This window comes from Saimiri boliviensis, chromosome 17 (assembly GCF_048565385.1).
Source record: "Saimiri boliviensis isolate mSaiBol1 chromosome 17, mSaiBol1.pri, whole genome shotgun sequence".
NCBI classification, from domain to species: Eukaryota; Metazoa; Chordata; class Mammalia; order Primates; family Cebidae; genus Saimiri; species Saimiri boliviensis.
In genome coordinates, this window is record NC_133465.1 from 54,168,334 (window position 1) to 54,182,091 (window position 13,758).

A 13,758-nucleotide genomic window follows, 5' to 3' on the forward strand; every position below is an offset into this window, starting at 1 on the left:
ATTCAGACCCCAAATGCTCTGGTTCTGTACATCTCAAACTCATTTTGCATTGTTCTCATTTCCCAAGGGTAGCTGGGCTTAAGGAATATTCATCTTAAAATTCTTCTGCAAACAAGTAATTCTATGACATTGTTTTCTCACTTGTTGAGAAATTTTTTCCTCTGTGCTTAAGAGCCTGTCTTTTTTTCATTTCTTCCCACTCTTGGAGGGTAGGTTTGGTGTTGCTGGTGCCAGGGAGGAAGAAATGCCTTCAGATCATCTCTGGGATGACCAGTGAGCTATGACCAGCAAGCTGGGAGCACTGACCTGGTGGAGTGGTCTGTCAGTAACGGACAGCAGTCATGTGCCAGCTTCCTTCTGGCCCAGGAAGGGTCAAGTCCTTTATGTTTCAGGGGCCTGGCTCCCCATAGACCCCACAGCCATGCAGGTTGTCTTCCCAACCTGCCCCTCGCTCCATACCCCACCCACCCCATAATATTAGAGAAGGACACTTAGTCGGACAAAATGATACAACCTAATTTTATTAAGACAAGGCTGGTGGGCACTGGAGTGGCACCTTCCAGGGCCAAGAGAGTCACTGGGAAGGGGTCACAGGGATGCCAGCCGGCAGCTAGAAGCCACAGCTGCCCTCCACAGAGCGACACTGCACAATGCGCAGGAACGTCTTGACCTTGTCCATGTCCTTCCTGAAGTAATAGAGCAGCCCATAGTTCCTGAGCAGTGCGTCATCGTTGTGCAAGTTTGTGTCAAACTTGCTGCAGTTTTGCTTGAAGATCTCCCCAGTCCAGGGGCTGACCTCTTTTAGCCTCTGCAAAGTGAAGGAAGAGAAAGACAGGCCAAGTGCTTGGACACTGTTCTCTCCCTCTCTCTTTTTTCTCTCTCCCCTCCAGGGGGTAGAGAAAGGTCTAGAGAATTCACGAGTGGAAATGAAGAATAAGCTGATTTCTCTTGAGTCAGGGCCTTACTGCTAAAAAGAGAGCAGCAGCGTTTCTTTCCCCCAGTTCTGGAAGCCAGTGTGGCCCCAGATTGGCTGGCATAAACCTCACTCCTATCAGAGTTTGAATGCCTTCTTCTAGGTCCTTCAGGGACTCATAGATGGTGTTCGAGACCCTGTGCAGTTCACTGTTGGCAAAAGGAGTTGCACGGGTTTGAGCCAGGACTGGATGAGCAGCAGACAGATGTGAAGCAGCTCTATGTTCTGCAGGGGAAGGACTGGCAGTGGGTGTGCTGCCCGGGGGCTCTGACCACAGGCTTCCCCCATCCCCGCCTGGGGAGAGGGTGGCCACTCACGGATTTTGCCAGCATTTCCTCCTTGTTGGAGGGTGTCGGCATAGACTCTGAGAAGCAGAGGGAGGTCTTGGGGTTCTGCAGGAAGAAATAGTTCTGTTCATTCGGGATACAATCTTCTTCCTAGGAGAAGGACCACCCATCAAGCTCTATGCTGGTGATCAGCTCCCATTCTTACTTTTCTGGGACCTCACTCAGCATATGATCATCTGCCTGCATCTTTGCCTAGAAAACAACCCTGAGCTCCTTCATCTCCTCCCATTACTTCCCATCAGGGGAAAAATCACCCCTTCCTATCACCCTTGATGGGCATCTATTCCCCAAGAGCTTACGAACTCCTGGTAGGTGTCAAGGCCAGCTGATGCAGCTGATGGGCATGGAGCGCAGCCTCTTCCAAAAGCCTGGATAAGAATGCTTGGAAGGGCACCAGTCTTTTGAAGCCAGGGCAGGCAGAGCAGGGTGAAAGCCAGGAGCAGGGACATCTGGGAGCCTGGGGAGAAAAAGGTGGGGAAGGGAAGGGGCTGGAGAGCAAGAGGCCAGTGCTCTTCTCAGGGCCCGTTTTTTTTTTTTTCTTTTTTTCTTTTTTTTTGCCTCTCCCTCCAGGGATCAGGAACATTCTGAGATTGGCTGAGTATCTGGGCCTTGATGGCAACACTCACATTCAGAAACACCAAACCTGAGGGTTAGCTCCCCCATCCCATCTACAGGGCATATCGTAGTACCCTAAGGGATTCTAGGGGCACTTACCTGCAGCCATTGCAGCGAGGTGAGCTGTCCACAGGCCTCTCCGTGGTTTGGGGAGTTGGGCCTTGGGATCCTGGAGCTGGTCTCTTGTGGGCCCTTTTATACCCTGTCCCCTTCTCTCTCCCTACTTGCCCCTGTTTCTTTGTACATTTATGCATGGGACCACGGACGTGCCTGTGCTAATGGATAATTTAGAAGCTTCTCCCACACACTCTGGTATCATATGCCCCCGCTTGTCATCTTTCCCTTCCCACTGTCACCAGCACTGTGCACAGTGTCAGCCAGAGGCATCACCCATCCTGGCCTCTCTTTAAGGGGCAGCTGGGTGCCCTCTGGCAGCATGCCATGCTGGCCAACCTGAAGGTGGGAAAGGATGTCAGGATAGCCAGTCCCTGAGACCCACACGGACCCCCTCCCACTCTCTGTCCTATCCCTTTCCTCTCCCCGCGTGATTCTCCTCCACCCACCAGAGAGAGTGTGTGCTGGGAAAAGGGGCCAACTATAGTCAATATATTCTGAGGGTTCTGGACACGATTCAGTCCTGAATTCCACTTTTGCCTACTCATCCTGGGTCCACCTGAGGCATCTGGATGCTGTGCTAACAGTGACTACTAGAGGGAACCAACCCCATGCTTTGCCCTCCCCTCTCCCTGAGTCTTGGGGCTCCCGCAGGTCTATGGGAACCAAGAACCCAGATTCAGGTACTGCCCCAGATCCTTGGAGCTGCAGCAGAGATACAAACCAAGATGCAGAAATCCTGGGAAGAGACACAGACCATAAGCGCTTCCTCTCATAGCCTTGAAACTGTCAAAGAATCTCAAAGTTGGAAGAGCTCTTGGAGGTTTGAGTCTCCTCCCCAGCTTTGGGACTCAGATCACATCATGCCAAAATATCCCCTATCCAGCCATGGAGGCCCCTCCTCCTTTTTATCCTTCTTTCCAGATCTGTGTAGAGTTTATCCAGTTGCAAAGGGCCTGCCTGTGCATTCTCACATCTAATCTGCCACTTGTCTTGTGAAGGAGCTATTATGACATCCCATTTCACAGATCAAGAGACTGAGGCTCAGAGAGACTGACTTGCATGAGCTACCCCAGCCAGGGCAGCAGAACTCCACAAGCTTGCTCTTCCCACACTTTCTCTAGGTTGGGCATGGTGGCTCACATATGTAATTCCAGCATTTTGGGAGGCTGAGGTGGGTGGATCACTTGAGGTCAGGAGTTCAAGACCAGAGTGATCAACATGGGAAAACTCCATCTCTATTGAAAGTACAAAAATTACCTGGGCATGGTGGCTTGCTCCTGTAAACACAGGTACTCAGGAGGCAGAGGCAGGAGAATCCCTTGAACTCAACAGGCAGAGGTTGAAGTGAGCCAATATTGCGTCACTGTACTCCACCCTGGGTGACAGAGCAGAACACCCTTAAAAAAAAAAAAAAGAGTCCTTTCTCCAGAGGTAGCGTGGTGCTACTCAGTTATTTATTTTAGCTTCATCTTCTTCTTGTTTTTTTTTTTGTTGTTGTTGCTGTTGGGGGAGATGGAGTCTCTGTCACCCTGACTGGAGTGCAGTGGCATGATCTTGGCTCACTGTAACCTCTGCCTCCTAGGTTCAGTGATTCTCCTACATGAGCCTCCGGAGTAGCTGGGATTATACACACCCACCATTATGGCGGGCTAATTTTTGTACTTTTTTAGTAGAGACAGGGTTTCACCATGTTGACCCAGCTGATCTCAAACTCCTAACTTCCGGTCATCTGCCTGCCTTGGCCTCCCAAAGTACTGAGAGTACAGGTGTGAGTCACCACTCCCAACCCAGTTATTTCAGCTTCTAAATTTCTCTGAGTTTAGGGATCCTGCCCCCAACACAAGCAGTCCTTTGCTTCATTTTGTCCTTCGGTAAGGAGCAGATTGTTCTCCCTCAATTCCCAGGCGAGAATGGCCCATTGGCACTGGGTGCCTTGTGGAAACCTCACAGCAGGACAAGGCAAAGGCAGGGATGGCCAGGACTGAGCCTCCTGTCTCCTGGTGCCCAGGGTTGGGGCTATTTCAATATCTTCTGAAGGTCACAAGCATCAGTGCCCGCAGAGATGATAGCAGGAAAGAACCCCCTCTCCTGCCCTGAAATCTTCCACCCTTGAGTTTAAGGGCATCAAGCATGAGACACTGTAGAAACACAAGCAAGCAAGCAAACGCTTCTAGAAGTGGTTGGCAGTGGGGTTGTGGACCAACATTGAAAACCCACACCCCTGTGGTCTAGGATTTGAATGCTGGGCCCTGCCACCTCCCCCTATTGAGAGCAGAAGACGGAGCTCATTTTCTGCCACCACTCCTGAAGCATAACCTGAGCAGCACCCCAGACTCATCATCTGCTGGGAGGGCACTGGGCTGTGGGCTGTTCTCCAGGCAGGCCTGTGGGAGGATCTGAGAGGGATGTCATCAATGATACCAGCTCTGAGAAACATGGGGTCACTGGGAGGGTGGAGACGCCACTTACCCCTGCTCCTTCCAGCACCACCAGAGAGGAGGAGCCAGGTGGGAATGGAGGAGGGTCCCTGAGCTCCACGTAGCTTTCTGCGTCCCCCACCATCCTTCCTCCAATGTCAACTGGGACATGGAGCCCCCATGACAGGGCCTTTTAGCCAGTGCAGGGGACTTAGTTGTGGACGGTGAGTTCTGCAGGTGGTGCTGCTCCCCAGCCCTCTCCATTGCGTCTTCCTACGGGAAGCGAGTATCAGCTGGGATTTAGCCCTTCCCATCCAGTCCTCATTGCTTACATTGTTGTCTATCTGGCACCTGTTGGCTGTATTTGCAACCCCAGTGAAAATGTCTCTTCCACTTCCCTTGCTCTAATTCAGACCCCAAATGCTCTGGTTCTGTATGTATCAAACTGATTTTTGCATTGTTCTAATTTCCCAAGCGTATTTGGGCTTAAGAAATAGTCGCCATAAAATTCTTCTGTACACACGTAGTTCTGTGACACTGTTTTCTCACCTGTTGGGAAATTTTTGCTTCTGCACTTAAAAGTCTGCTTGTTTTCATTTATTCCCACTCCTCGGGGGCTAGGTTTGGTGTTGCTGGTGATGGCTGGGGAAGAAGAAATGCTTTCAAGTCATCTCTGCGATGACCAGGGAGCTATTACCAGCAACTGGGAGCACTGACCTGGTGGAGGGGTCTCAGTGAGTAATGGACAGCAGTCATGTGCCAGCTTCCTTCTGGCCCAGGAAGGGTCAAGTCCTTTATGTTTCATGGGCCTGGCTCCCAATAGACCCCACAGCCATGCAGGTTGTCTTCCCAACCTGCCCCTTGCTCCATACCCCACCCACCCCATAATATTAGAGAAGGCACTTAGTCGGACAAAATGATACAACTTAATTTTATTAGGACAAGGCTGGTGGGCACTGGAGTGCCACCTTCTGGGGCCAGGGGAGGCACTGAGGAGGGGGTCTCAGGGATGCCACCTGGCAGCTAGAAGCCACAGCGACCCTCCACAGAGCAGCACTGCACAATGTGCAGGAAGGTCTCCATCTTGTCCATGTCCTTCCAGAAGCAGAAGAGCAGCATGTAGGTCTCGAGCAGTGCGTCATCATTGTGCGAGTTTCTGTAAAACTTCCTGTAGGTCTGCTTGAAGATCTCCCCAGTCCGGGGGTTGCCATCTTCCAGCCTTTGCAAAGTGAAGGAAGAGAAGGAGAGGCCAAGCGCTTGGACACTGTTCCCTCCCTCTCTCACTCATTCTTTCTCCTCTCACCCCTCCAGGTTATAGAGAAAGGGCTGGAGGATTCACAAGTGGAAATGAAGAATAAGCTGAGTTCTCTTGGGTCAGGGCCTGACTGCTAAAAAGAGAGCAGCAGCGTTTCTTTTCCCCAGCTCTGGAAGCCAGTGGGGCCCCAGGATTGGGGACCCCCAGTGCCACCCTCACCTCCATCAGAGTTTGGATGCCTTCCTCTAGGTCCTTCAGGTACTCATAGATGTCAGTATTCGAGATGCTATGCAGTTGGCTGTTGGCAAAGACACTCCTGAGGAACTGCACAGGCTTGAGCCACAGCTGGATGAGCAGCAGGGGGATACGGAGCAGCTCTAAGTTCTGCAGGGGAAGGACCGGCAGTGGGTGTGCTGCCCCGGTGCTCTGACCACAGGCCTCCCCCATCTCTGCCTGGGGAGAGGGTGGCCACTCATGGATTCCTGCTGAGTTTCCCTTTTGTTAGCTGGTGTTGGGACAGACTCTGAGAAGGAGAGGTACGTCTGGCTATTCTGCAGGAAGGAGTATTTCTGTTCCTTTGGGATATAGGCTTCTTCCTAGGAGAAGGACCACCCACCAAGGTTCATGCTACTGACCAGCTCCCACTCTTACTTTTCTGGCACCTCTCGTGGCCTATGCTCATCTGCCTGCATCTTCACCTCTGAAACAACCCTGAACTCCTTCATCTCCTCCCATTACTTCCCAGCAGGGAAAGTCACCCCTTCCTGCCACCCCTGATGGGCAACTATTCCCCAAGAGCTTATAAATCCTGGTAGATGTCAAAGGCCAGCTGGTGCAGGCGATGGGTGTCATCACAGAGCCTGGATAAGGGAATTGCTGAGAAGTCACCTTGAAGCTGGGGCAGGCAGAGCAGGGCAAAAGCCAGGAGCAGGGACGCCCAGGAGCCTGGGGAGAAACCAGAGAGCAAGGGAGGGAGCAAGAGGCCAGTGATCTTCCTCAGGGGCTGTTTATTTTTTAAATCTCTCTGGAACCAGGAACATTCTGAGATTGGCCAAATAGCTGGGTTTAGATGGCCATACCCACATTCAGAAGCCCCAAACCTGAGGGTTAGTGCCCCTGTCCCATTTACCGGGCGCCGCCTCTTCCCTCAGGACATAGTGTGCCCTAAGGGATTTTAGGGGCACTTACCTGCAGCGGTTGCAGCTAGGTGATCTGTCCACAGGACCCTTAGAGGTTTGGGGAGGTGGGCCTTGGGACTCTGGAGCTGGTTTCTTGTCAGCCCTTGTAATACCCTCGCCCCTTCTCTCTGCCGGCTGGCCCCAACCTGTTTCTATGCACGTTCATGCAATGGGACCACGGACGTGCCTGTGCTAATGGATAATTTGGAAGCTTCTGCCACACATGCTGGTATCATGCCCGCTGGCTTGTCAACTTTCCCTTCCCACTGTCATCAGTGCTGTGAGGGTTGTGCACAGAGTATCAGCCAGAGGCACCACCCATCCTGGCCTCTCTTTTAGGGGCAGGTGGGTGCCCTCTGGCAGCATGCCATGGTGGCCAACCTGAAGATGGGAAAAGATGTCAGGATAGACAGTCCCTGAGACCCACACGGACCCCATCCCACTCTCTGTCCTATCCCTTTCCTCCTCTCCGCGTGGTTCTCCTCCAACCACCAGAGAGAGTGTGTGCTGGGAAAAGGGGCCAACCACAGCCAATAGATTCTGGGGGTTTAGGGCATGATTCAGTCCTGAGCTCCTCTTTGGCTGAGTCCTCCTGGGTCGGCCTGAGGCAGTTAGATGCAGTGCTAACACTGACCACTAGAGGGAATCAACCCCACACTTTTGCCCTCCACTTTCCCTGTGCCGTGGGGCTCCCCCAGTGACCGACCGACCATCTGGCCGAAGAACCTCCACACTCAAGGTATTGCCTCAGCTCCTTGGATCTGCGGCAGAGATACAAACCAAGAAACAGAAGGCCCGGGAAGAGACACGGACCACAAGCGGTTCCTCCCGTAGCCCTGAAACCATCAGAGAATCTCAAAGTTGGAAGAGCTCTTGAAGGTTTGAGTCTCCTCCCCAGCTTTGGGACTCAGAACACATCACACTGCAGGATGCCCTATGCAGCCATGGAAACCACTCCTCCTTTTTCTCCTCCTCCTTTCCCGATCTGTGTAGAGCTTATCCAGTTGCAAAGGGTCTGCCTGTGCATTCTCACATCTGATCTGCCACTTGTCTTGTGAAGGAGCTATTATGATCATCCCATTTCACAGATCAAGAGACTGAGGCTCAGAGAGACTGACTTGCATGAGCTACCCCAGCCAGGGCAGCAGAACTCCACAAGCTTGCTCTTCCCACATTGTGTCATTCAAAGTCCTTTCTCCAGCCTGGGCACGGTGGCTCACACATGTAATGTCAGCATTTTGGGAGGCTGAGATGGGTGGATCACTTGAGGTCAGGAGTTCAAGACCAGACTGGTCAACATGGCAAAACTCCATCTCTATTAAAAATACCAAAATTAGCTGTGCATGGTGGTGGATGCCTGTAATCCCAGCTACTATGAAAGGTGAGGTGGGAGAATACCTTGAACCCAGGAGGCAGAGGTTGCAGAAAGCCAAGATCACACCTCTGCACTCCAGCCTTGGTGACATAAAAGAACTCCCACTCAAGAAAAAAAAAAAAAAGTCCTTTCTTCAGAGCAGGTAGTGTGGTGCTACTCAGTTATACAGTTATTCTAGCTTCTTCTTTTCTTTTCTTTTTTTTTCAGATGGTGTCTTATTCTGTCACCCGGGCTGGAGTGCAGTGGCATGATCTTGGCTCACTGCAACCTCTGCCTCCTGGGTTCAAGTGATTCTCCCGATTCAGCCTCCTGAGTAGTTGGGATTACAGGCACCCACCACTATGCCGGGCTAATTCTTGTAGTTTTTTAGTAGAAACGGGGCTTCACCATGTTGGCCAGGCTGGTATGAAACTCCTCCTGACTTCAGCTGATCTGCCTGCTTGTCCTACCGAATTACTGAGGTTACAGGCATGAGTCACTGCTCCCAACCCAGTTATTTCAGCTTCTAAATTTCTCTGAGTTCAGGGATCCTGCCCCAACACAAGCAGCCCTTTGCCTCATTTTGTCCTTCCACAAGGGGCAGATTGTTCTCCCTGAATTCCCAGGTGAGAATGGCCCAGTGGCACCGGGTGCCTTGTGGAAACCTCACAGCAGGACAAGGCAAAGGCAGAGACGGCCAGGACTGAGCCTCCTGTCTCCTGGTGCCCATGGTTGGGGCTATTTCAGTATCATCTGAAGGTCACAATCATCAGATGCCCCCAGAGATGAGAGCAGGAAAGAACCCCCTCATCTGCCCTGAAATCTTCCACCCCTGAGTTTAAGGGCATTGAGCACGTGACGCTGTAGAAACACAAGCAAACAAACAAGCAAACGCTTCTAGAAGTGGTTGGCAGTGGGGTTGCCAACCAACATTGAAAACCCACACCCCTGTGGTCTAGGATGTGAATGCTGGGCCCTGCCACCTCCCTCTTTTCAGAGCAGAAGATGGAGCTCATTTTCTGCTGTCATTCCTGAAGCATAACCCGACCAGCACCCCAGACTCATCATCTGCTGGGAGGGCACTGGGCTGCGGGCTGTTCTCCAGGCAGGCCTGTGGGAGGATCTGAGAGGGATGTCATCAATGATACCAGCTCTGAGAAACATGGGGTCACTGGGAGGGTGGAGACACCACTTACCCCTGCTCCTTCCAGCACCACCAAAGAGGAGGAGCCAGGTGGAAATGGAGGAGGGTCCCTGAGCTCCACATAGCTTTCTGCATCTCCTACCATCCTTCCTCCAGTGTCAACTGGGACATGGAGCCCCCATGACAGGGCCTTTTAGCCAGTGCTGGGGACTTAGTTGTGGACTGTGAGTTCTGCAGGTGGTGCTGGTTCCATTGCATCTTCCTAAGGGAAGCGAGTATCAGCTGGGATTTATCCCTTCCCATCCAGTCCTCATTGCTTACGTTGTTATCTATCTGGCACCTGTAGGCACTTCATTTGGAAACCCAAATAAAATGTCTCTTCCACTTCCCTTGCCCTAATTCAAATCCCAAATGCTCTGGTTCTGTATGTCTCAAACTGATTTTTGCATTTCCCAGGAGTAGCTGGGCTTAAGGAATATTCATCTTAAAATTCTTCTGCACACAAGTAATTCCATGACATTGTTTCCTCACCTGTTGGGGAATTTTTGCCTCTGCACTTATTAGCTGGTCTTGTTTTCATTTATTCCCACTCCTAGTGGGTAGGTTTGGTGTTTCTGGTGATGGTCGTGGAGGAAGAGATGCCTTCAAATCATCTCTGGGATGACCAGTGATCTGTGACCAGCAAGCTGGGAGCACTGATCTGGTGGAGTGGCCTCAGTGGGTAACAGACAGCAGTGCTGTGCCAGCTTTCTTCTGGCCCAGGAAGAGCCAAGTCCATTATGTCTCAGGAGCCTGGTTCCCAATAAACCCCTCTGGCTCTGTGGGTTGTCTTCCCAAACTGCCCCTTGCTCCATACCTCCACCCTCCACCCCATAATATTAGAGAAGAACACCGAGTCAGATAAAATGATGCAACTTAGTTTTATTAGGACAGGGGTAGCGGGCAGTGGAGTACCACCTTCTGGCCCTAGGAGAGGCAATAGGGAGGGGCCACAGGAATGCCACCCGGCAGCTAGAGGCCACAGCTGCCCTCCACAGAGCGGCACTGCACAACGTGCAGGAACGTCTCCACCTTGTTCATGTCCTTCCGGAAGCAGAAGAGCATCATGTAGTTATTGAGCAGTGGGTCATCGCTTTGCGAGTTTCTGTCAAACTTGCTGTAGGTCTGCGTGAAGATCTCCCCAGTCCGGGGGCTGCCATCTTCCAGCCTCTGCAAAGTGAAGGAAGAGAAGGAGAGGCCAAGCGCTTGGACACTGTTCCCTCCCTCTCTCACTCATTCTTTCTCCTCCCCCGCCTCCAGGGTATAGAGAAAGGGCTGGAGGATTCACAAGTGGAAATGAAGAATAAGCTGAGCTCCTGGGTCAGGGCCTGACTGCTAAAAAGAGAGCAGCAGTGTTTCTTTCCCCCAGCTCTGGAAGCCTGTGGGGCCCCAGGATTGCAGACCGCTGGTGCCACCCTCACCTCCATCAGAGTTTGGATGCCTTCCTCTAGGTCCTTCAGGTACTCATAGACATCGGTGCTCAAGACGTTATGCAGTTGGCTGTTGGCAAAGACACTGCCGAGGAGCTGCATGGGTTCCAGCCAGGACTGGATGAGGAGGAGGCAGATGTGCAGCAGCTCTAGTTTCTGCAGGGGAAGGACTGGCAGTGGGTGTGCTGCCCGGGGGCTCTGACCACCGGCTTCCCCCATCCCTTTCTTGGGGAGAGGGCAACCACTCACGGATTTTGCCAGCATTTCCTCTCTGTTGGAGGGTGTTGGGATAGACTCTGAGAAGCAGAGGGAGGTCCTGGGCTTACGCAGGAAGAAATACTTCTGTTCCTTCGGGATATTATTTTCTTCCTAGCAGAAGGATCCCCCATCAAGGTCTGTGCTGGTGACCAGCTCCCACTCTTACTTTTCTGGGACCTCACTCAGCATATGATCATATGTCTGCATCTTCACTTCAGAAAACAACCCTGAGCTCCTTCATCTCCTCCCATTACTTCCTAACAAGGGAAAGTCACCCCTTCCTGCCACCCCTGATGGGCAACTATTCCCCAAGAGCTTACAAACTCGTGGTAGGTGTCAAAACCCAGGTGGTGCAGCTGATGGGCACGGAGCATAGCGTCGCTAAAAAGCCTGGATAAGGGAATTCTTGGAAAGGCACCAGTCTCTTGAAACCAGGGCGGGCAGAGCAGGGCAAGAGCCAGGAGCAGAGACATCCGGAAGCCTGGGGAGAAACCGTAGGGGAAGGGAGAAAGACAGAGAGCAAGAGGCCAGTGCTCTTGCTCAGTGGCAGTTTTCTTACAGTCTCCCTCCAGGGACCAGGAACATTCTGAGATTGGCCGAATATCTGGGCTTAGATGGTGATACTCACATCCAGAAGCCCCAAACCTGAGGGTTAGTGCCCCCGTCCCATCTACAGGGCGCCGCCTCTCCTCTTCAGATACATCCTGCTCATAGGGATTTTAGGGGTGCTTACTTGCAGCCATTGCAGCGAGGTGAGCTGTCCACAGGACTCTCCGTGGTTTGGGGAGTTGGGTCTTGGGATCCTGGAGCTGGTCTCTTGTGGGCCCTTTTATACCCTGTCCCCTTCTCTCTGCCTGCTGGCCTCCACCTGTTTCTATGCACGTTCATGCAAGGGGGGCCACGGACGTGCCTGTGCTAGTGGATAATTTAGAAGCTTCTCCCACACATGCTGGTATCATGCCCCCTGGCTTGTCATCTTTCCCTTCCCACCGTCACCAGCGCTGTAAGGGTTGCGCACAGAGTGTCAGCCAGAGGCACCACCCATCCTGGCCTCTCTTTTAGGGGCAGGTGGGTACCCTCTGGCAGCATGCCATGCTGGCCAACCTGAAGGCGGGAAAGAATGTCAGGATAGCCAGTCCTTGAGACCCACACGGACCCCATCGCACTCTCTATCCTATTTCTTTCCTCCTTACCACATGGTTTCTCTCCACCCAGCAGAGAGAGTGTGTGCTGGGAAAAGGGGCCAACCACAGCCAATAGATTCTGGGGGTTCCGGGCATGATTCAGACCTGAATTCCACTTTTGCTAAAAGTCCTGGGCCCGCCTGAGGCAGCTGGATGCAGTGCTAACATTGACCACTAGAGGGAACCGACCGCATTCTTGGCCCTCCTCTTCCTGAGCATTTGGGCTTCTCCAGGTCGGTGGGGAGGAAGAACCCAGACTCAGGGTATTACCCCAGCTCCTTGGACCTGCAGCAGAGATACAAACCAGGAAACAGAAATCCCGGCAACAGACATGAACCACAAGCGCGTCCTCCCATAGCCCTGAAACCATCAGAGAATCTCAAATTTGGAAGAGCTCTTGAAGGTTTGAGTCTCCTCACAAGCTTTGGAACTCAGAACGCACACGCCAAATGATGCCCTATGCAGCCGTGGAAACCCCTCCTTCTTTCTCTCCTTCCCCTTTCCAGATCTGTATGGAGCTTATCCAGTTGCAAAGGGCCTGCCTGTGCATTCTCACATCTGATCTGCCACTTGTCTTGTGAAGGAGCTGTAATGACATCCCATTTCACCGATCAAGAAACTGAGGCTCAGAGAGACTGACTTGCATGAGCTACCCCAGCCAGGGCTGGTCTTCACAACCTTGCTCTTCCCACATTGCATCATTTAAAGTACTTTCTCGAGGCCAGGCATGGTGGTTAACACCTGTATTCCCAGCACTTTGGGAGGCTGAGGTGGGTGAGTCATTTGAGATCAGCAATTCAAGGCCTGCCTGGTCAACACGGCAAAACTCCATCTCTCTTAAAAATAGCAAAATTAGCCGTGCACAGTGGCATATGCCTATAATCCCAGTTAGTTGTTGGGGGCGGGAGGGTGGTTGAGGTGGGAGAATCCCTTGAACACAGGAGGCAGAGGTTGCAGTGAGTCAAGATCCCACCTCTACACTTACGCCTTGGTGACATAGCAGAACTCCAGCTTAAAAAAAGAAAAAAGAAGAGTTCTTTCTCCAGAGCAGGCTGTGTGGTGCTGCTAGTTATTTAGTTATTTGGGCTTCTTTTTTTTTTTTTTCTGATGGAGTCTCATTCTGTCACCCAGCCTCAAGTACAGTGGCATGATCTTGGCTCACTGCAACCTCTGCCTCCTGGGTTCAAGTGATTCTCCCGCCTCAGCCTCCTGAGTAGCTGGGATTACAGGCACCAACCAGTATGTGGGGCTAGTTTTTGAACTTTTTTAGTAGATACAGGGTTTCACCATGTTGGCCAGGCTGGTCTCAAACTTCTGCCTTCAGGTGATCCACATGCCATGGCCTCCTAAGTACTGATATTACAGGTGTGAGTCACTGCTCCCAATCCAGTTACTTCAGCTTGTAAATTTCTCTGAGTTCAGGTATCCTGCCCCCAGCACAAGCGAC

The 13,758-nt window shown here is 52.1% G+C and overlaps 2 protein-coding genes and 1 pseudogene across 2 annotated transcripts; all 3 read right to left on the bottom strand.

Moving 5' to 3' along the window:
• Positions 1–610: 610 nt before the first annotated feature.
• LOC101041410 (somatotropin-like) lies at positions 611–2,825 on the bottom strand (annotated as a pseudogene).
• Positions 2,826–5,492: 2,667 nt separating this feature from the next.
• LOC141581745 (somatotropin-like) lies at positions 5,493–7,615 on the bottom strand. Its single transcript, XM_074388006.1, has 6 exons — positions 7,537–7,615; positions 6,613–6,669; positions 6,423–6,424; positions 6,202–6,320; positions 5,949–6,109; positions 5,493–5,695 (listed from the first exon to the last, which is right to left on the bottom strand). The coding sequence occupies exons 1-6, from the start codon at positions 7,613–7,615 to the stop codon at positions 5,493–5,495; spliced, it is 621 nt and encodes a 206-aa protein (XP_074244107.1).
• A 2,796-nt stretch (positions 7,616–10,411) lies between these two features.
• On the bottom strand, positions 10,412–11,870 carry LOC141581726 (somatotropin-like). The gene is made up of 5 exons (XM_074387990.1): positions 11,861–11,870; positions 11,448–11,608; positions 11,119–11,238; positions 10,861–11,025; positions 10,412–10,609 (listed from the first exon to the last, which is right to left on the bottom strand). The coding sequence occupies exons 1-5, from the start codon at positions 11,868–11,870 to the stop codon at positions 10,412–10,414; spliced, it is 654 nt and encodes a 217-aa protein (XP_074244091.1).
• Positions 11,871–13,758: the final 1,888 nt, after the last annotated feature.